General features: G+C 46.0%; 1 protein-coding gene across 1 annotated transcript in view; it reads right to left on the minus strand.

Annotated features, from left to right (window-relative positions):
- The window catches only part of drp2 (dystrophin related protein 2), a 123749-nt gene that overhangs the window by 59937 nt on the left and 40424 nt on the right, over positions 1–23388 (minus strand). Inside the window, exon 2 of the mRNA XM_041853035.2 lies at positions 10780–10957. Within this exon, the coding sequence (XP_041708969.1) occupies positions 10780–10907 (128 nt within the window). The 5' untranslated portion in view covers positions 10908–10957. The remainder of the gene's footprint in view (positions 1–10779; positions 10958–23388) is intronic.

The following is a 23388-nucleotide window of genomic DNA, read 5'->3' on the forward strand; positions in this document are numbered from 1 at the left end:
GTTGCTGGATGAGTTTCTTTGACATTAATCGATATGATGCAATTCAATATCCTTTCCGGTGCTGCGGCGTTTACATACAATTTTTCTAAATTCCGCATACATCAACACATATGCAAGCTAAAACATTAAATCAATCATACCCGGCATATATTACCATACACGCAAGACAATGTGAGACATTACCCCGAATAGCTACCTCTTGCAGAGGGGGTTGGGAGGAATAAACTCGGAATAAATAGAGCCCAGAATGTATCTCTTTGCCACCTGCCAGAAGTGTGAGGGATTGTCTGGCTGAATCAGGGGAGCTCCATCAGGAGCACAGCTGGGTATGGGGAGGAGGCAGAGTGTGAAAGTGCCCCAGTGTTTCAATTACACACTAGATCCCCAGCTTGCAGCTACCACTCAAAATATCATTATTTCTGCAGAATGTCATTCCCCACCAGTGTCAAAACATGGACGGAGAGTGGGAGATAGAGGGGGGAGGGAGGAGGGAGAATGTGTGCCAGCCGCCACAGCTCTGACTGCAACAAAGATGGTGGTATGTGAGAGGAGGGAGGCACATTGCAGAAATGCTAGTCAAGGTGATGTGGTAGTGAGCACTCTGGAGCAAGCCATGGGTACTAATAGAATGCTACTGTCACTGTTACTGCCAATACGTCGACCAGGTCAACAAGTGTACCAGAGGTAAGTGCTATAGCAGAACACACAGGTACAAAATAAAAGGAGACAAATACCCAGCTGTCTGAAGCAATCACAGTACTTGTATATTGGGTTTGTCGTTTCCTGCGGAGACAATGGCACTCTGGCTTTTTATTTCCTGTGACATCTCCTAGACACTGATTAGTTGACAAAGAAGAGAGTTGGAGTGTCACTTAAAAGCCGTCAAGGAAGGAAGTTTGTGATTGTGTGTAGATTAATTGGGCGGGATAGCGTGCGTGCGTGTGTGCGTGTGTGTGTGCTTGAAAGAAAGAGACAGATAGAATCTGCGTCTGTATGCGTATGTGTACAGTACCATATGTCCCAAGTCAAATCTGTGTGTATTTGAGCGTACTGTCCCCAAACCCCTCTGCCTAACCTCCATCTCAGTGGTAATTGAATCAGAGCGAAGGTTATGGTGTCATGTGTGGCCCCAGCAGAACAGGCTCCAGATCAGATCCATTGGTTCAGAGGGACACGTGGCCTATACCCCCTTGGGATCCTCTGTCCTCTGGCCAGAACATAACCACTGACCCGCAGCCAGCACAGGGCAGTAGCACACACCTGTGTGTGTGTGTTCACTGAGCAGTAGAACAAACAGCTGTAGAACAAACAGCTCCCTCTCACACTGAAACACACACGCTGAGTTTCTATTCACACACACAAATGCACACACACATAAGTGCATACTAACTGTCTCCGCACACACACACACACACACACTTTGAGTACTTCCACACACCGAGACACAGCACTCAGCTTGGATGGAAGCGTGGCTGATTCACATCAGAGAGAGCCGGCCCTCTAATACCTCTTTGTAAGGTCGTCCATCACCAGGTAGCTTTACTGGGGAGCTTCAAACGGCCACAAATCAAGCCTCAGCGCCCGGCCTCTTCTCTCATAGACACCCATCACATCACATCCCCAACTTCCATTACACAGTGAAGGCGAGAAAAATAGACAGCCGTGCTGCTGCAATGGAATCATTGCCACGCGCCAGGAGCTTCCTGCTACAGCTACAGACCAGCTAGACCCAGGCTAGGCTGAGCTAGGCTGCCAGTATAGAGGCCTGGAGGTATTTCATCCCCGTTGAACACACCAGGATTAATTATGGACACTTTCTGCTGCATTAAGATGGGAGATGCCAAGGAGGGAGAGAAGTAGAGGGGGAGGAAGAGAGAGAGAAGAGAGGAAATGTGACCCTCAGTGACCCCCTACTGAGGTGATGTCAGTGTGGCGTGGGTGTTGCCACGGTGACAGTAGTCGGGTGACATCACAATCAAACAGTGCATTGGAGTTACACACAAGAGTGTGTGTGTGTGTGTACCTGTGGGCGCGTATCGGCCCATCGGCTCAATATGAGCCATCAGGTTTCATGACAGGGCTAAAGGTAATCAATAACAATGGCCTAATGGGATATGTAGCTACTTGGCCATGAGGTAGACAGGCAGGCTTGTTTCCTCCACACAGGATAATAGAACCCACTCCAGGCCAATCCATCAGGATCAAAAACAACAAATGATCACAAAAAGAGACCAAAGAAAGTGACTTGCCTGTGCAACATGGGCTACAGAGGCAGACACTAAACGTAACATTTCTTCATTGCTTCAGTGTCACCTCCAAAGGACATAAAGGACTAATATAAATATAAATCAGGTTGGGGGATTATGGTGAGGAGGTTGCTTTGTGGTTCAGTGATTCATTAACGCATAAGATATTCTTTAGGAAGGAGGGAGAGGGAGAGGGAGAGGGAGAGGGAGAGGGAGAGATTGGGGCAGAGACAGAGACAGAGATTGGGGCAGAGACATAGAGATTTGGGCAGAGGCAGAGACAGAGACAGAGATTGGGGCAGAGGCAGAGGCAGAGACTGGGGCAGAGACTGGGGCATAGACAGAGACAGAGACAGAGACAGAGACAGAGACAGAGACAGAGACAGAGACAGAGACAGAGACAGAGACAGAGACAGAGACAGAGACAGAGACAGAGACAGAGACAGAGACAGAGACAGAGACAGAGACAGAGACAGAGACAGAGACAGAGACAGAGACAGAGACTAAGGGACTAGAGACTATGGGGAGCTGGGCTGGGGAGCCCAAAGTCTTAAGATATATAGACAGCCTCTCTCTCCCTCATAGTGCTCCAGTGACTCACCTCCCTCATTAACCTGCATTCACTGGCTCTCTGTGTGAATCACACTCTTGTTGAGTACAAACTGGCACACACCCACACACACTGGCACAAACACTGATGTGTGCACACACACACGCATGCACACATGCACACACACACGTGTAGGTTATGCAAAAATGCACATTGAAACATGCTATTATATACAGTATGTGCTATTATATGACATGCTCGTTGAGTGTAGCTCAGGTGCACACGTATGGAGCACGCACACACAGACGTGGAGGATCTCAAGGACAAATTGTAGACAATAGATGAAAAGGCTGTGCAGGGTCTTCTGGGAATGAGGGACACTTGAAGGTAACACAGTCTGGCAGGTAGATGTGAGGGCTCTATTGCTGGTCAAACTGACACAGAGACAAGCTGAGACTAGCACCCTCTCTCAACACACATGGGGGCTGTGTGTGTGCTTGCCTGTGTGTGTGTGCAAGTGGGCTTTTCCATACAGAGCAAGCCTCAGATCTGCCATATCTCATTGTTGAAGCGCTCCAATCCTGTATGTCTTCTCTCTCTGAGGGACTCAGGGGCTTTTTAAAGCCCTGCTTCCTGGTACAGATGTACGATCTTAATTTGATCACCCTGTTGCAGGAGAAAGTTCCTGCAATGCAGGACAATTTTTACTTGTAGTGTAGTTTGTAATTTCCACTTGATTTTCCCTAACGAAATCAACCCGTACAAAAATATAAATGAATGGTATGATTCCGAAACGTATGCTCTGTTGCACTTTCACTTTTTGTATTATTTTGAGCATGGTTTAAATTAATTGTACTATTTTTGCATCTCGGCCTCCTTGGGTTATTCCTTTTCATGGTTTTGAGTGCACATACTTTTTGAACTCTACAGATAGTTTCTCTCCCACACACCGGCCGCCTTTCATTCTAGCCTCTACCCTCATACTGTCTTTCTAATTAATTATAATCCACATAATAATTAACATTCCCTGTTGCTGCAGGACTCTTTTCCTGCTGTAGCAAACTGGCTCAAATTAAGATCCTACATCTCTGTGCACATCAGTGAATGTGATTATCTCTTCCTGGCAATTCAAAGAGACACTGCGGTAGTCCAAAACCTTACTGCCTCCACATTGTTTCTAATCTCACCAAGAGTGTGTGATTTGTTCTGCACCACCTGACGGAGACACACAGTTCAGCGCTTCTACACAGCTTTGTGCAGTTTAATTCCTAGCTCTACACGGCGAACAACGAGTAGGCTGGTATTTTTAAGCAATAAGGCCCATGGGGGTGTAGTATATGGCCAATATACCACAGCTAAGGGCTGTTGTTAAGTACCACACAACGTGGAGTGCCTGGATACAGCCGTTAGCCATGGTATATTGGCCATATACCACAAACCCCCGAGGTGCCTTATTTCTACTATAAACAGGTTACCAACATAATTAGAACAGTAAACAATTAGTTTTGTGTCATACCCATGGTATATTTTCTCATTTACCATGGCTTTCAGCCAAATCAGCATCCAGGGATCGAACGACCCGGTATATAATATTAAATAATTCAAGGCTCCCTAATTCCCTGTTGAGTGTTCCATCATTAGTGTGTCTGAAAGTTAGTTTGTCTGCCAGCCCTGTCAAAAACAAAACATCATCCCGCTACGAGCCTGCATGGCGCCGTTCCCAAAAGATGCTGGAGCCGTGTCCCCTCCGTTTTTTAAATCTTCATCTCCCGTCCCCTCCACCGCCCATATGACGCCAATTATACTCTCCCAAGCAGTAACAGGAATGATGTACAGTTACACGTTCTTGGGGAATCAACAAACGTGGTTAAGTGAGGCATCTCATTAGGGAATCAATAAGAAAATCTGAAACACAACCACCTGAGGCTACCAAAACCTCATTCTGACCCTAAAGAAACTATATCTACTGACAATGACATCCCACCCACACAAACTGACTGGATGATTGATGTCTGAATGATCCAATAATGTTTGAGTTCTTCCCACCTCTATTATCCCATTGGCCTGAGGGCTCTTTTCACCCTTAACCCTTAACTAATGTTGGATAGTGGGTCTATTCAGGCATCATTAACATGTAATTGGAGCACAACAGAGCCTGTCTGGGCTAGGCCTAGCCAGGAGGTGCTGCAGGGAAGAGCTGGTGGAGGATAAAGTGGGGCGCAACACTGACTGTAGTTAACACTGACGGACTATGGGGGGGGGGCACTGCCAGGATAGGAGAGAGGAGGGAGGGAGGGACATACAGAGAGAGAGAGAGAGAGAGAGAGAGAGAGCGAGAACTACACAAAGAGAGAGAGTGAGTGAGTGAGTGATTGAGTGAGTGTGAGAGAATGAGAGAGAGCAAGAGAGAGAGAGAGAGAGAGAGAGTGAGAGGGGGGGACAAGAGTGAGAGAAAACTACTGAGAGCAAGAGAAATAAAGAGAGCCAGAGAGCCAGACAGAGCCCTGCTATAACCCAGACAGAGCCCTGCTATAACCCAGACAGAACCCTGCTATAACCCAGACAGAGCCCTGCTATAACCCAGACAGAACCCTGCTATAACCCAGACAGAGCCCTGCTATAACCCAGACAGAACCCTGCTATAACCCAGACAGAACCCTGCTATAACCCAGACAGAACCCTGCTATAACTCAGACAGAGCCCTGCTATAACCCAGACAGAACCCTGCTATAACCCAGACAGAGCCCTGCTATAACCCAGACAGAACCCTGCTATAACCCAGACAGAGCCCTGCTATAACTCAGACAGAGCCCTGCTATAACCCAGACAGAACCCTGCTATAACCCAGACAGAACCCTGCTATAACCCAGACAGAGCCCTGCTATAACTCAGACAGAGCCCTGCTATAACCCAGACAGAACCCTGCTATAACCCAGACAGAGCCCTGCTATAACCCAGACAGAGCCCTGCTATAACCCAGACAGAGCCCTGCTATAACCCAGACAGAACCCTGCTATAACTCAGACAGAACCCTGCTATAACCCAGACAGAGCCCTGCTATAACCCAGACAGAGCCCTGCTATAACCCAGACAGAACCCTGCTATAACTCAGACAGAACCCTGCTATAACCCAGACAGAACCCTGCTATAACCCAGACAGAACCCTGCTATAACTCAGACAGAGCCCTGCTATAACCCAGACAGAACCCTGCTATAACCCAGACAGAACCCTGCTATAACCCAGACAGAGCCCTGCTATAACCCAGACAGAGCCCTGCTATAACCCAGACAGAACCCTGCTATAACCCAGACAGAACCCTGCTATAACCCAGACAGAACCCTGCTATAACCCAGACAGAACTCTGCCATGACCCAGACAGAACCCTGCCATAACCCAGACAGAGCCCTGCTATAACCCAGACAGAACTCTGCCATGACCCAGACAGAACCCTGCCATAACCCAGACAGAACCCTGTGGTCCTCTGTAGCTCAGCTGGTAGAGCACGGCGCTTGTAACGCCAAGGTAGTGGGTTCGATCCCCGGGACCACCCATACACAAAAAAATGTATGCACGCACGACCGTAAGTCACTTTGGATAAAAGCGTCTGCTAAATGGCATATTATTATTATAACCCAGACAGAGCCCTGCACAGTGGATCAGAGCACAGGCGGTTGGCACTCTGAAACCATGCCACGTGTCCCTCCCTCCACACATTCCCAGCGTGCCAGTCTGCCACCCACGTCACCCCCAGAGGGCATTCTCCACAGCACGGTGGTGTTACACACACCACCAGAACAATAGCCCACTGTTGCAAGGGCATAACAAAGACTACCTCTATAAACTCTTGTATCATGGGCGGCAGGTAGCTTAGTGGTTAAGACTGTTGTGCCAGTAACCGAAAGGTCGCTGGTTCTAATCCCCGAGCCGACTAGGTGAAAAATGTGTCGATGTGCCCTTGAGCAAGGCACTTAACCCTAATTGCTCATGTAAGTCGCTCTGGATAAGAGCGTCTGCTAAATGACTAAAATGTAAATATGATGATGATGCTCAATAAGGTGGGCCTAACTGAAAGGCTTGGGACCATTCAGCCATCAATTCAGTTAGTAATTCGAATTGTATTGTTCACACGCATTAAAATGGTCTTGTTCAACCAAGTAGCACTTTCCTAAAGCTCTAGGCACTTTACATTGTAAGAAGGGTTAATGTGTTGCCTCCACCTGCAGTAATAATAAATAATATGCAATTTAGCAGACGCTTTTATCCAAAGCGACTTACAGTCATGCGTGCATACATTATTATTATTTTTTGTGTATGGGTGGTCCCGGGGATCGAACCCACTACCTTGGCGTTACAAGCGCCGTGCTCTACCAGCTGAGCTACAGAGGACTACAGTGGTCAGTCTATAATTTTAATGCAGTAGTAGTTCATCTGATGTATACAGTGAGGGAAAAAAGTATTTGATCCCCTGCTGATTTTGTACGTTTGCCCACTGACAAAGAAATGATCAGTCTATAATTTTAATGGTAGGTTTATTTGAACAGTGAGAGACAGAATAACAACAAAAAAATCCAGAAAAACGCATATAAAAAATGTTATAAATTGATTAGCATTTTAATGAGGGAAATAAGTATTTGACCCTCTCTCAATCAGAAAGATTTCTGGCTCCCAGGTGTCTTTTATACAGGTAACGAGCTGAGATTAGGAGCACACTCTCAGCTTGTTACCTGTATAAAAGATACCTGTCCACAGAAGCAATCAATCAATCAGATTCCAAACTCTCCACCATGGCCAAGACCAAAGAGCTCTCCAAGGATGTCAGGGACAAGATTGTAGACCTACACAAGGCTGGAATGGGCTACAAGACCATCGCCAAGCAGCTTGGTGAGAAGGTGACAACAGTTGGTGCGATTATTCACAAATGGAAGAAACACAAAAGTCTGTCAATCTCCCTCGGCCTGGGGCTCCATGCAAGATCTCACCTCGTGGAGCTGCAATGATCATGAGAACGGTGAGGAATCAGCCCAGAACTACACGTGAGGATCTTGTCAATGATCTCAAGGCAGCTGGGACCATAGTCACCAAGAAAACAATTGGTAACACACTACGCCGTGAAGGACTGAAATCCTGCAGCGCCCGCAAGTCCCCCTGCTCAAGAAAGCACATACACATGCCCGTCTGAAGTTTGCCAATTAACATCTGAATGATTCAGATGAGAACTGGGTGAAAGTGTTGTGGTCAGATGAGACCAAAATGGAGCTCTTTGGCATCAACTCAACTCGCCATGTTTGGAGGAGGAGGAATGCTGCCTATGACCCCAAGAACACCATCCCCACCGTCAAACATGGAGGTGGAAACATTATGCTTTGGGGGTGTTTTTCTGCTAAGGGGACAGGACAACTTCACCGCATCAAAGGGACGATGGACGTCAAATCTTGGGTGAGAACCTCCTTCCCTCAGCCAGGGCATTGAAAATGGGTCATGGATGGGTATTCCAGCATGACAATGACCCAAAACACACGGCCAAGGCAACAAAGGAGTGGCTCAAGAAGAAGCACATTAAGGTCCTGGAGTAGCCTAGCCAGTCTCCAGACCTTAATCTCATAGAAAATCTGTGGAGGGAGCTGAAGGTTCGAGTTGCCAAACGTCAGCCTCGAAACCTTAGTGGAACAAAATCCCTCCTGAGATGTGTGCAAACCTGGTGGCCAACTACAAGAAACGTCTGACCTCTGTGATTGCCAACAAGGGTTTTGCCACCAAGTACTAAGTCATGTTTTGCAGCGGGGTCAAATACTTATTTCCCTCATTAAAATGCAAATCAATTTATAACATTTTTTACATGCGTTTTTCTGGATTTTTGTTGTTGTTATTCTGTCTCTCACTGTTCAAATAAACCTACCATTACAATTATAGACTGATCATTTCTTTGTCAGTGGGCAAACGTACAAAATCAGCAGGGGATCAAATACTTTTTTCCCTCACTGTACCTGTTTTATCAACATGCCTGAGGAAATGAAATGTTTTCCCATTCACATCCATAATCATCTAGAGTTCATTATGACATATGTGTATACAGTATATATATCATATGGAGCTGTGGCTTCATTGATTGGAGTCTTAATCATAACACAGCTCAAGCAATCAACCATCGCCTCGGCAACTGTATAATAAACACAACATAAATTACAGACTGTACACCATCTAGTCCTTAGACTCTTTTTTGTTGTTGAAAATATAATTACCTCTACTGGTGTGACTCACTGAGAGAAGAAGAAACCATTCTTAATGTCGACCTTCAGATTCTATGAATTACCAAACGTGGGACTAAAGCTTCTCAACATATTTCAATGCATTGAGCATTCAAAAGCAGGTGAGTAATAATCATTCAGCATTATGCCTTACAGATACTCTCAATGCCTACACACACAATGAATGCTGATCACCACAAAGAAGCTAGTCTACACAGGACCATGGTGGTAGACAGTAGCAGTAGACTACGGGTTGCAGTATGGTTTCTATGGTGAGAGGCAGGAGCAGGAGACGCAGGAGAGGCCTTGTGCAGTTAGTCAGGAGGAGGACTTTAACTCCATGATTTCTCCTCCTCCTCTTTCTAAATCTGCCATTGGAACAGAGGCTCCACACAACATATCCATCAAACCCTGACAAGCCATTATAAAAACCAACCTCCACTTGTCCAGGAGTTGGCACTCAGTCCTGTACACATCTCTCAGGGACATCTCTTGGCTTTCACGCTCCAATCGCTCTCCACTCATGACTGTGTTGTAGCGATCTGTCTCTCTCTCTCGCTGTGGGCCAAATGATGTCAGAAGGGGTTGAGTGTGCGTGTGTGAGTGTGTGTGTCTGTGTCTAGGTGTGTGTGTGTGTGTGTCTGAGTGTCTGTGTCTGGATGTGTGTGTGTGTGTGGCTGTGTCTGGGTGTGTGTGTGTGTGTGTCTGAGTGTGTGTGTGTGTGTGTGTGTGTGTGTGTGTGTGTGTGTGTGTGTGTGTGTGTGTGTGTGTGTGTGTGTGTGTGTGTGTGTGTGTGTGTGTGTGTGTGTGTGTGTGTGTGTGTGTGTGTGTGTGTGTGTGTGTGTGTGTATGCATGCGTACGTGTGTGCTACCACTGCAGGACATCCATAGAGATCTCATTACAATACGCTGCAGGGAGAACTGTCTTAACGAATATCCCCACTAATATATTCCTGCCTATGTCCCCTCTGGATGAATTGGGATGTTCGGGTCAAGCTAGTAATTAAGGGATGCCAGCTGAATTGAAGACATACCAATGATATGCCAGGCTTGGGCGCCTTCCAATTAAGCATCAAAGCAGTACTACAGTTGTTCCTAATTGTTTTGCCTATGCAAACCTCTCAAGTGTAACTGGGAGGGGGGGGCGAATCAGTATTCACCCACATATTATCGATAATGGATAGGCCCACTCGGAGTTGTCAGAGAATATTTCATTTTGTGACAGCACATTATAGAGACAATGGTTTTTTAATTGTGGGAACAGCAGTGAACAAATTGGATTAACAGGTTGGAAACGCTAGTACAGAGAGAATATTAGAAATATCAACACTGCAAAAACATTGGCGCATGAAAGACTCACTGGAAGACGCATGTTTGCACAGCATGTTTTAAAGCCCTACATTGTGATAGCATGTTTTAGAAATATGTTTTCTTGAAGTTATTCTGTTGATTCTCCCCACTGCCTAAAGTAAATGGCATTTTATTTGCATTGAAACCCAATGTATAACACATCCTACACCCATTGAAAGCACAATGTAAAACATATCCTACACCAATTGAAACCCAATGTAAAACACATCCTACACCCACTGAAACCCAATGTAAAACACATTCTTCACCCATTGAAACCCATTGTATAACACACTCCCATTAAAACCCATGTATACCACTCCCATTGAAACCCAATGTAAAACAGAATCCTAACCCCATTGAACCCCATTGTAAGCAGCGTCTTACCGGATGTTGTGGGACTTGCGTTTGATCTCGTTCCAGCAGAGGTTCATGTCTCCAGACGGGTGGTGCCCTCCCAGCCTGCTACACTCCGTCCCCACCACTCCGTCCTCCTGCCCTTCAGGATCCACCATGGACTGGCAGGGCACACAGTGGCATCCCGGCCACCCAGGCCGTCCCGCAGCTACACACACACACACAACACAGAATACACACACATTAGCACACACGCCTATATCATTGTAATGTATGGTATCATATCATGTCATATCATACATGCACTCATGAATAGGGTACTGCGTTTTACCAGAACATTATAACTTAACCAGGAAAAAGTCAAAGCCCTACTCTTAGACATGTCCACACTTGAATGTGTGGGCAAATTCACGTGCATACAGCCAAACCTATGATGCATGAAAGAATGATAACAACAATTCCATTCCTTTCATTATTCCATTGCATTAAGCTGCAGGCAACAGCAGCACAGCCGGAAACCTTTCTCTCAGACTTGAGAGGGCACATGAGGAGAGGCTCTGAGAGGGACTAGGCCTTGCTGCTGGAAGTGGAGGGCATCAGGGATTCAGTTCACACTACACCCACTCACACACAGACATGCACACACACAGCTACCTCTCTAGCACTATAGACTGCTGCAACCGGGATGCTTTCCCAAAAACTACTTTCGCCTGAAATGTGTCATGGGAGAACTTTGGTTGCAGTGTCAACATTTGAAGTGAAACACACTCCCACCTGAGAGAGGGGAGAGAGAGAGAGAGAGAGAGAGAGAGAGAGAGAGAGAGAGAGAGAGAGAGAGAGAGAGAGAGAGAGAGCATTAGACTCGCAGGAGGCTCATCACCTATCCACAGGTATACTGTATATTATCGCCCTCTCTCTCCCTCTCTCTGTCTCTCCTCTCTCTCTCCCTTTCTGTCTGCCTCTCATTGTTGAGACAGCCCTCTGTTTGTTCAAGGCTAATTTCTCAATCTTGTACTAATCACCATCTCTTCCTCTGTATAATCCACTGGCTGGATGATTAATCCTCTCTGTTCATGGTTCATCAGATATGTGGATAGGATCTCAGATACTGTTAATACCTAGAAAACACACAGGCTCACTGGAACTCCAGCTATTGAACCTTATTAAAATCACCAGCAGCATGAGCAGCCAACAGGACCTTTTCCCCGGCTTAGCCAAATATCGCTGAGCAATTATGACTGTACACAGACGGACCATAATAACACACCACACGGCGATACAGAGTGATATGGAGCGGGATGACCATGTTTTGTTTGTTTACTTGATGGCAAATTGAGCTGAATCAACAGAAAGACCATCAACAACAGCAGTAGCGGCGGAACTGCGCCCCTGGTTATGGCTTACAGAAAGGCGTTTTTCCAGCCAATGCCAAGTGCAGCCTTGTGTTAGTCATGCCAGAACACCCCTCCTTCCTCTCCTTTCTCTGTGTCCAGACTGGAGGCCAAAGAACGGAGACGGAGACAGGCACTGGCATGGTCACTGGCAACTGAGTCAGGCAGGAGCACCAGCACCAGATCAACATACGCATGCATAAATGCCCAGCACACACGCACACACACACACACACAACTAACACACAACTAACTAATTTGATTTGATTTGACACACACACACAAACCACTGAAAATCATGGACAAAATATCTCCCTTTCACACACACACACACACACACACACACATACACACACTATATTCTCCAAAACAATGACATACAGTGGGGAAAAAAAGTATTTAGTCAGCCACCAATTGTGCAAGTTCTCCCACTTAAAAAGATGAGAGAGGCCTGTAATTTTCATCATAGGTACACGTCAACTATGACAGACAAAATGAGGAAAAGAAATCCAGAAAATCACATTGTAGGATTTTTTATGAATTTATTTGCAAATTATGGTGGAAAATAAGTATTTGGTCAATAACAAAAGTTTCTCAATACTTTGTTAAATACCCTTTGTTGGCAATGGCACAGGTCAAACGTTTTCTGTAAGTCTTCACAAGGTTTTCACACACTGTTGCTGGTATTTTGGCCCATTCCTCCATGCAGATCTCCTCTAGAGCAGTGATGTTTTGGGGCTGTCGCTGGGCAACACAGACTTTCAACTCCCTCCAAAGATTTTCTATGGGGTTGAGATCTGGAGACTGGCTAGGCCACTTCAGGACCTTGAAATGGTTCTTATGAAGCCACTCTGTTGCCCGGGCGGTGTGTTTGGGATCATTGTCATGCTGAAAGACCCAGCCACGTTTCATCTTCAATGCCCTTGCTGATGGAAGGAGGTTTTCACTCAAAATCTCACGATACATGGCCCCATTCATTCTTTCCTTTACACGGATCAGTCGTCCTGGTCCCTTTGCAGAAAAACAGCCCCAAAGCATGATGTTTCCACCCCCATGCTTCACAGTAGGTATGGTGTTCTTTGGATGCAACTCAGCATTCTTTGTCCTCCAAACACGACGAGTTGAGTTTTTACCAAAAAGTTCTATTTTGGTTTCATCTGACCATATGACATTCTCCCAATCCTCTTCTGGATCATCCAAATGCACTCTAGCAAACTTCAGACGGGCCTGGACATGTACTGGCTTAAGCAGGGGGACACGTCTTGCACTGCAGGATTTGAGTCCCTGGCGGCGTAGTGTGTTACTGATGGTAGGCTTTGTTACTTTGGTCCCAGCTCTCTGCAGGTCATTCACTAGGTCCCCCCGTGTGGTTCTGGGATTTTTGCTCACCGTTCTTGTGATCATTTTGACCCCACGGGGTGAGATCTTGCGTGGAGCCCCAGATCGAGGGAGATTATCAGTGGTCTTGTATGTCTTCCATTTCCTAATAATTGCTCCCACAGTTGATTTCTTCAAACCAAGCTGCTTACCTATTGCAGATTCAGTCTTCCCAGCCTGGTGCAGGTCTACAATTTTGTTTCTGGTGTCCATTGACAGCTCTTTGGTCTTGGCCATAGTGGAGTTTGGAGTGTGACTGTTTGAGGTTGTGGACAGGTGTCTTTTATACTGATAACAAGTTCAAACAGGTGCCATTAATACAGGTAACGAGTGGAGGACAGAGGAGCCTCTTAAAGAAGAAGTTATAGGTCTGTGAGAGACAGAAATCTTGCTTGTTTGTAGGTGACCAAATACTTATTTTCCACCATAATTTGCAAATAAATTCATTAAAAATCCTACAATGTGATTTTCTGGATTTTTTTTCTCAATTTGTCTGTCATAGTTGACGTGTACCTATGATGAACATTACAGGCCTCTCTCATCTTTTTAAGTGGGAGAACTTGCACAATTGGTGGCTGACTAAATACTTTTTTTCCCCACTGTACTATTAATTCAGTAAGGTCATATACCATGAACTCATGTTGCTCAAATGGACACATGGATATGACTTGCTGTATGCTTCAAAACACAGGTATATCTCTGGACATATATTATTGACTGCCATGACTGAGTGTTGAATCTGATGATCACTGAAGCACTCTTCTGTTTTCCCAAGAGGGCTGAGCCTGTGTGGGGAGCACTGAGGTTTACCGGTAAGCTCTTCACTTCATGCTGCAGCACTATGCTGTATCCATTTTGTTGCTTTGGCAAGGATTCTCACCTAGACTGTACTGAATAAAAACAGTTTAACACTGACTCCTAAAATCACCACTATTTCAAAACCTAGCTGAATCAATGTACTTCAATATCTTTGCATCCATTGGCCATGTTTATCCAAAATGTACTCAAAAGCTTTTGAGTATTTTCCCAAGATGAGAAATAAACCAGATCAAATACATTCCAAGATGATACACAGCTTTTCCTCATCTCCCAGACAGAAGACAACTAACTGTTCAACTATGCAGATAAAACTGCCAGCTGATCAAAGGACTGACAGTAGCTCTAACTCTTGTCTACACACGTATGTACAACACCTTGATAATAAACTCAAGGTATCTCTCAGATCTGTTTCTCTGAGAAGCAGCAATGCAATATCTCCAGACGCTAGTGCAACAATAGTGTTCCTCTCCCATTGATTATAATACTATTACTATATACATTTACAATTTACATTTTAGTCATTTAGCAGACACTCTTATCCAGAGCGACTTACAGTTAGTGAGTGCATACATTTTTCATACTGGCCCCCCGTGGGAAACGAACCCACAACCCTGGCGTTGCAAGCGCCATGCTCTACCAACTGAGCTACACGGGGCCTGTACATTGATTTTTTGTTACACTGTTTATACACACCACCTGTATTTATATACTGGGTTCTTGACATATCTCACTGTAATATATCTACTGCTGTACATATCATTCTTAATATATACTTTTGATGTACAGTGGGGGAAAAAAGTATTTAGTCAGCCACCAATTGTGCAAGTTCTCCCACTTAAAAAGATGAGAGAGGCCTGTAATTTTCATCATAGGTACACATCAACTATGACAGACAAAATGAGAAAAAATTATCCAGAAAATCACATTGTAGGATTTTTAATGAATTTATTTGCAAATTATGGTGGAAAATAAGTATTTGGTCAATAACAAAAGTTTCTCAATACTTTGTTATATACCCTTTGTTGGCAATGACACAGGTCAAATGTTTTCTGTAAGTCTTCACAAGGTTTTCACACACTGTTGCTGGTATTTTGGCCCATTCCTCCATGCAGATCTCCTCTAGAGCAGTGATGTTTTGGGGCTGTCGCTGGGCAACACGGACTTTCAACTCCCTTCAAAGATTTTCTATGGGGTTGAGATCTGGAGACTGGCTAGGCCACTCCAGGACCTTGAAATGCTTCTTACGAAGTCACTCCTTCGTTGCCCGGGCGGTGTGTTTGGGATCATTGTCATGCTGAAAGACCCAGCCACGTTTCATCTTCAATGCCCTTGCCGATGGAAGGAGGTTTTCACTCAAAATCTCATGATACATGGCCCCATTCACTCTTTCCTTTACACGGATCAGTCGTCCTGGTCCCTTTGCAGAAACACAGCCCCAAAGCATGATGTTTCCACCCCCATGCTTCACAGTAGGTATGGTGTTCTTTGGATGCAACTCAGCATTCTTTGTCCTCCAAACACGACGAGTTGAGTTTTTACCAAAAAGTTCTATTTTGGTTTCATCTGACCATATGACATTCTCCCCAATCCTCTTCTGGATCATCCAAATGCACTCTAGCAAACTTCAGACGGGCCTGGACATGTACTGGCTTAAGCAGGGGGACACGTCTGGCACTGCAGGATTTGAGTCCCTGGCGGCGTAGTGTGTTACTGATGGTAGGCGTTGTTACTTTGGTCCCAGCTCTCTGCAGGTCATTCACTAGGTCCCCCCGTGTGGTTCTGGGATTTTTGCTCACCGTTCTTGTGATCATTTTGACCCCACAGAGTGAGATCTTGCGTGGAGCCCCAGATCGAGGGAGATTATCAGTGGTCTTGTATGTCTTCCATTTCCTAATAATTGCTCCCACAGTTGATTTCTTCAAACCAAGCTGCTTACCTATTGCAGATTCAGTCTTCCCAGCCTGGTGCAGATCTACAATTTTGTTTCTGGTGTCCTTTGACAGCTCTTTGGTCTTGGCCATAGTGGAGTTTGGAGTGTGACTGTTTGAGGTTGTGGACAGGTGTCTTTTATACTGATAACAAGTTCAAACAGGTGCTATTAATACAGGTAACGAGTGTAGGACAGAGGAGCCTTTTAAAGAAGAAGTTACAGGTCTGTGAGAGCCAGAAATATTGCTTGTTTGTAGGTGACCAAATACTTATTTTCCACCATAATTTGCAAATAAATTCATTAAAAATCCTACAATGTGATTTTCTGGATTTTTTTTCTCAATTTGTCTGTCATAGTTGACGTGTACCTATGATGAAAATTACAGGCCTCTCTCATCTTTTTAAGTGGGAGAACTTGCACAATTGGTGGATGACTAAATACTTTTTTCCCCCACTGTATATACGCATAGATTGCATTTGGATTACTGATACAGTGTTATTTGGGTTGTTAACTGGATTCGTTCTGACATTCTTGATTTCTTGTTTCTAGTTTTTTTCTATTCATGGGTGTCATATCATCATTTTAATGGTAAAAGGGGAAATGCCCAAGTCATTATGTTATCTACCATCGAGCACATACACATCTTCCTCATGCAGCAAAGCTATGGTCATAAAGTTACCTGCACTTGTATTTCCCTCCTAGCACTGAATTTGCTGATAACTCCTTTATTGAGGTAAAATGTACCTACTACAACTGTGGTATATGTAAGTTGATCTGGATAAGAGCGTCTGCTAAATGACTAAAATGTCAATCTCATGTTGAACCCAAGTGTACATATTTTTTTATATAAGCCTACCAGTCCTTTTCTGATTCCAAATGTGTTATAACAGGAACACATGCAGTGCTGTTGTGTATACACAATCAGATTATTAGGGGCGTGCTCCAAGTTGATTTGGAGCAGGAGCAAGGAAGAGGCTGGCTCCAGCTGTTGGGGGTTTAGTTTGGGAGTCCATCATTCAGCTACGGAATATCCAGGCTGGGGGCTGGCCTGGCGGAGGTCCAGGGGCCTTCTCGGTGCTCTGACATAAAAAGATGTTCCAGGGAAAGCTGCTTCGCATTCTTCTTCCTGGCAGTATAGTAGTTAGGTCATTTCCAGCAAGCCGGCCCGGGATTTTTTATTTTTTTTAGCATTTGGGAAGAGAGTGGAAAAAGCCAAGAGGACAGGATTGAAAACACATGCTGCTCTGCTGTGCTCACACACAAACGCGCGCACACACACAAACACACACACACACATATTGCAGTGGCTTAGCATTGTCGTCCTCATGGTCCTCTGTAGCTCAGTTGGTAGAGCATGGCGCTTGTAAAGCCAGGGTAGTGGGTTTGATTTCAGGGACCACCCATATGTAAAATGTATACATGCATGATTGTAAGTCGCTTTAGATAAAAGCGTCTGTTAAATGGCATATGTTATTATATTTGTTTTTGATTATTATGTGTGTACTTGTTTGACATTTATACTGGAGCTAGTAACACAAGCATTTTGCTGCACCCGCTATAACAACTGTGTATGCGGCCAATAGACTTTGATTTGATTTTAAGAGGGGTTCCACACTATTCCCACAGTGACATGTGTCCTGTCTGTAGCCTGCAGAAAATTGAGGAAATGCAATAATGGCTTTGGTGAGGAGAGTGTGAGGAGGGTGTGGTGGGGACACAGAGAGACAGAGGCTCCCTCTCCGGTCAATTAACTTATTGTCATTTTGGACATTCCTCATCCCACAAACCTGGTCCCCTACTCCTACAAACTAGGACTGGAAAAGGCCATCTGCCATGTGTCTTCAGTCACCCACCTTCAGTGACATGCAGGCAACAGTTTTGTGCTGTGGTCTATCGAAAGAATTTAGGAATTTTCCTATGGTCCCTCAAGATTAACAGGGAAGGAAGCCTTGTGACATCACTGCCGAAACAACACACTCCTCTTTGGAGAAGAAATTATGTGTTGGAGCTCTCACATGGGTTAAACTGCATAGCTGCTTGAGATTGGGTATTTACTCTCCTCCTTCCTCTCCTTCCAGACCAGAGAAAGGTAGTGGCAAAATCTCTATCAGAAGACTAATGCCATTGTCCAGTTTTAAGCCAGTAGAAATTGGCTGCGAACCACCAATGATGGGTCCTGATCCCCCATCTAGGAATCACTGTAATGAAGAAGTGACCACCATGCAACGGTACACAGTGCTGAGCAACACACACAGTGACACCCAGAATAGATCTGCCTCGCTCTACAGACAGTTTCCACTGGGACACGGATTAAGACTCTGTGGCTGTGAATTTGTTCTGCCTAACACAGCCTTATAACACAACTTTGGATAGGACAACTAAATGCCAGGCCAACACAGACTTCGATAGAGAATGGGCATCCAGTTTGTGTGGGGGGTCCAGTTTGTGTGTGTGTGTGTGTGCGTGTATGTGTACTTGTCTGTGTGTGTGTGTGCCACATGTCTATCTATCCACAGAGAGCTGTGTTGGAGCCTCCTCCTGTAGCAGCTGCCTGATGGGGGTTAGTGGTGGCGCTACCTCCCTGCTCCACTGCCCCATATCCCATATCCCCCCAATGGCCAGCAGTTTGAGCTGACTGAGCCGCCAGGAAAAACCCAGCAGCCCTCGAGTTTACTGTATGCACTGCTGCTCATACAGGACTGAGGAGAGAGGGAAGAGAGAGCATAGGAGAAAGGGAGTGTGAGATAGAAAGGGAAGAGAGAGAAATAGTAGAGATGAGAGTCAAGCCCCCACCTCACAGCTGCAACTGTCACACACTACTGGAGTGAGTGGAGAAGCTCCCGTGACAGGCTCGCAAAGGCTGACACACACACACACACACACACACACACACACACACACACACACACACACACACAAATGCACACACACACGCCCCCTGCATGTCCATGTGCACACACACACACACAGTAGGCGCCACAAACTAGCTCTCACAGTCAGAATTAAACATTCATCCATGTTTCTAAAACGTCAAATTTGGAAGTTGTTCCAAACATCAGATTGCGAAGTGTTAAAGGTTACGTTAACTCTGAATTGTTAAGGTTAGGGTTAAGGTTAGGCATTAACTCTGAATGTTTAAGGTAAGGTTTAAGGTTTGGGATAGGCTTAAAACAAAAATATAAAAAAACATGGATGGACGTCGAATACTGACTTGTATCACAGGTGACCTGGCTGGGGCAACAAGCTGTCAAAGTGGCAGCAGCCCTCCCAGCTCTGACTGGTCCTTCTCTCCAGAGGAACACTGACGTGATTTGTGATGCGGACCACTGAGAAAAGCAGCCAGGAGAGAGGAAGCGTTTAAATTCACCGACCCCACTTCCCCCCCTCCCCCTCTTCCACCGAATTATTTTGGCCTCCATCATTATCCTATTATACTTTCAATGACAAACAGTCATTTGTAACTTTCCCCGTTGCGCAAACATACCACGCAACATACTAGTTTATGGGCGCTCTGCCCTTGCTGCGTTGGATTCTGAAGAGCTCAGCGTTTTGAAATTAGACCCCCATTAGCATTAGCAGTCATTATCCTTTCGGCACAGGAGGAGATACAGTATGTTATTGGAGCACTCTCGCCCTGCACTCTTCTCGATGCGTCGTTCACATCAGGTGAACAATTGCCCATGTTTTATTCATGTATCTGTGAGCTAAGCTCCGTGAAATGCTTGAGGGGCAGCAGTCAAACTTCCACTGACTACGTGATGACTGTGTGTGTGTGTGTGTGTGTGTGTGTGTGTGTGTGTGTGTGTGTGTGTGTGTGTGTGTGTGTGTGTGTGTGTGTGTGTGTGTGTGTGTGAGTGTGTGTGTGAGTGTATGTGTGTGTGTGTGTGTGTGTATGCGTGTTTGTGTGCCCTTTGCCTGGCCCCTGCCCTCTCCCCACAGGTGCTGACTTCAGAGGTGACAATTAAATGCTGAGTCTCAAATAGCTGCCTGTCCCTTTTAATAGCCGGGCAACAGCACACATTTCAACAAATAAATGCCTGTTTCAAATAAATGGCAGGTCTAAATGAATTGTTTATTAAGTTGAATGAATGGAGTTTTTGTAGGGTTTTTGGATAAAGGACAAAAATAAGGTCTGTGGTAAACACAGGCTTAGGAGATCTTATACGTTTTGTTCTATGAGATAATGTTCATCAGCTAATGTCATTTTTTGTGAATTTTGAAGCATTTATGTAATCAGAAAAATCACATAAAGCACACAAAGGCTTCATAATTCATAAAGTTAATGTTAACTAACTGATATTATCTCATAGAACAAAACGTATAAGAACTCCTAAGCCTGTGTTAACCGCAACCTTTATTGTCGGCGTTTATCCCAAAACCCTATTCTTTTCCCATTCATTTTCCCCATAGGAATGGCTGAACGAAGGTTACGTACTGTATGTAACCACGGTTATGTGAGCTATTGGATCACTCCAATATGGTATCCTTCCGCTCAGCAGGATGCATTCCGAGTAAGAATTTCAGAATAGTCCCGTGTACCGGCTAGTGCTGCGGCTGACCCCCTTAAATAGCTGCCGCCGCACTACTCCCACCTCGTGTCCTATTCGAGGCGCTGTAGATCACCGACAAGAGGATAGGAGTGATCCAATAGCTCACATAACCGTGGTTACATACTTAACCTTTGTTATGTAGTACTACATTGGATCACTCCAATATGGTATCACAATACCAGATTAATCTGTGAACTAGGCATGGCCAGACAAGAGCAAAATCCCGTAGGACTGAGCTCAGGGCATTTACATTTACATTTTTAGTCACTTAGCAGACGCTCTTATCCAGAGCGACTTACAGTTAGTGAATACATTTTTTTTTTTACTGGCCCCCCGTGGGATACGAACCCACAACCCTGGCGTTGCAAACGCCATGCTCTATCAACTGAGCTACATCCCTGCCGGCCATTCCCTCCCCTACCCTGGACGACGCTGGGCCAATTGTGCGCCGCCCATAGGCAGTCATGGTTGCTGTGTCCCTCCATCCTCCTCCAGGGAAGTGGAGGCAACACCCAACACGGCCGCCCGACCTGGTTGGCGACAACAACATTGACTCGATAGTACCTAGCAAAAGTGATAGACGATGCCCAACTGGCCGAGGCGCAAATTTCATCAAGGGGAACTCCTCGGAGCGGGGCCCACGATGTAGGTACTCCTCTAGTAGAATGCGCCACCACAGCAGACGGCAATGGCCGGCCGGCCAGCTGATATGCTGTAGTAAGTGTCCACAATCCAATGTGAGAGTCTCTGTTTCAATAGGCTCTTCCCCAGAACTACTGTTGTATTGCCTTAGTCCGTGTAACGTAAGTGTCTAGTGCCCTCACCGGGCACAGCACACTTGGGGAAAAACCCAGCCCACTCGCAGCCATGGGAGGTGTGTATGTGGACAAATGTAAGGGCCGGTTGACATGTGTGTCAGACAGGACCTTCGGCAAGAAAGAGGGGATAGGCCGGAGGATAACACTCCAATTGTCTGCACCTATTCGGAAACATTCAGCGCTCACTGAAAGAGCATGAAGTTCACTAACCCTCTTAGTAAAGGTAATAGCCAACAGGAATGCCACCTTCATGGATAGGTGCTTCAAAGACGCTAACCCCAGGGGCTCCAAGGGTGGCCTAGCAAGTGCTGACGGCACCAAGTCAAGGTCCCAGTTTGGCACCGAACGGGCCTTCGCTGGACGCAGACGTCTAACTCCCTTTATAAACTTGGAGAGCAATGGGTGGCCACCCATGGGTCCTTCCGGGCCATCGTCATGGCACGCCGAAATTGCGGCCAAATAGACTCTCAAAGTAGATGCCGCTCGGCCCACATCAAGCAGTGACTGTAAAAAGTGTAAAACCGTTTGTACATCACACGACTCGGGGGCAACATTATGACCCTCACACCAAGTACAGAATATGCCCCACCGCATTTGATATGACGCATTGGTGGAGGACGCCCTGGCATTCTGCAACGTGTTCACCACATTGTCCTGAATGCCTAGACTTGACCATTTACGCCTCTCAGAGCCAAGCCCAAAGCTGGAGGCGGCATGGGTCCGGATGCTACGGTGTCCCACGAGCCTGAGAAAGCAGGTCGGGTCTCAACACCAGCTGCCATGGGGTCCCAGAGAGGAGGGACAACAGGAGGCTGAAACATGGTCTTCTCGGCCAGTATGGGGCTATCAGGAGCAGCCGGTGGCCCTTCAAACTGACCCTGTTTAGCATAGCTGTGATCAGGGGAAATGGTGGGAACGAATAAAGTGTTGTTGCCGGCCAATCGTGAGCGAGGGCGTCCAAACCCAGAGGGCTTGGAGGGTCCGACATCGAGAACCAGCTGGGACAATGAGTCCCCCCTGGTGATTGATATACGCCACTACCGTGGTGTTGTCTGATCTGACCAGGACATGCTTCGCCTCCAAGTAGGGCAGGAACTGTTGGAATGCCAGGTGAACCGACCTGAGCTCCAGCACATTGATGTGCTTGCCATTCCATGGGGGGCTCCAGCGTCTGCTCGCTGCCATGCCTCTGAACACTGCCCACCAACCCGCTAGTGAGGCATCGGTGCACACTAGCTCCCTGCGGTGGACTCTGTTCAGTGTCACTCCCTCCAACAGGAAGGAGTGAGAGTGCCATTTCAACAGAGTCCTCACACTTTCATTTGTCACGATAGCTGACGATGTCTGTGTCGTCTTTGGTGTAGATGGTTAGAGTTGAACCATCGCTGGAGTGGCCTGAGGTGAAGAAGGCACAGCGGAATCAACAGAGAAGCCGACGTGAGTAGGCCGAGTAACTTCTGGCACTCTAATACGGACACAGCTCGTCCAAGCCGGAAACGATAGGCCTGTATCTTCTCCAATCTCTCATAAGAGTTGAGTCGATCAACATCCTCAGGAAGACCACAGTCTGTTAATATGCGTATGTGAATATCTCACATCGGAGAGTTTGGTAAAATGCAGGCATAATCCTTTACTCAGGTATTACATGTTACAGGTCACGACATCCTAATCAGACACTCATAATGCACCTGTTTATTTATCCTAGATAGGTGCCCCACTAGCGCCATCTCTGGGTTGACATTATGCCCATTATC

Source organism: Coregonus clupeaformis, chromosome 3, assembly GCF_020615455.1.
Source record: "Coregonus clupeaformis isolate EN_2021a chromosome 3, ASM2061545v1, whole genome shotgun sequence".
Classification (NCBI taxonomy): Eukaryota; Metazoa; Chordata; class Actinopteri; order Salmoniformes; family Salmonidae; genus Coregonus; species Coregonus clupeaformis.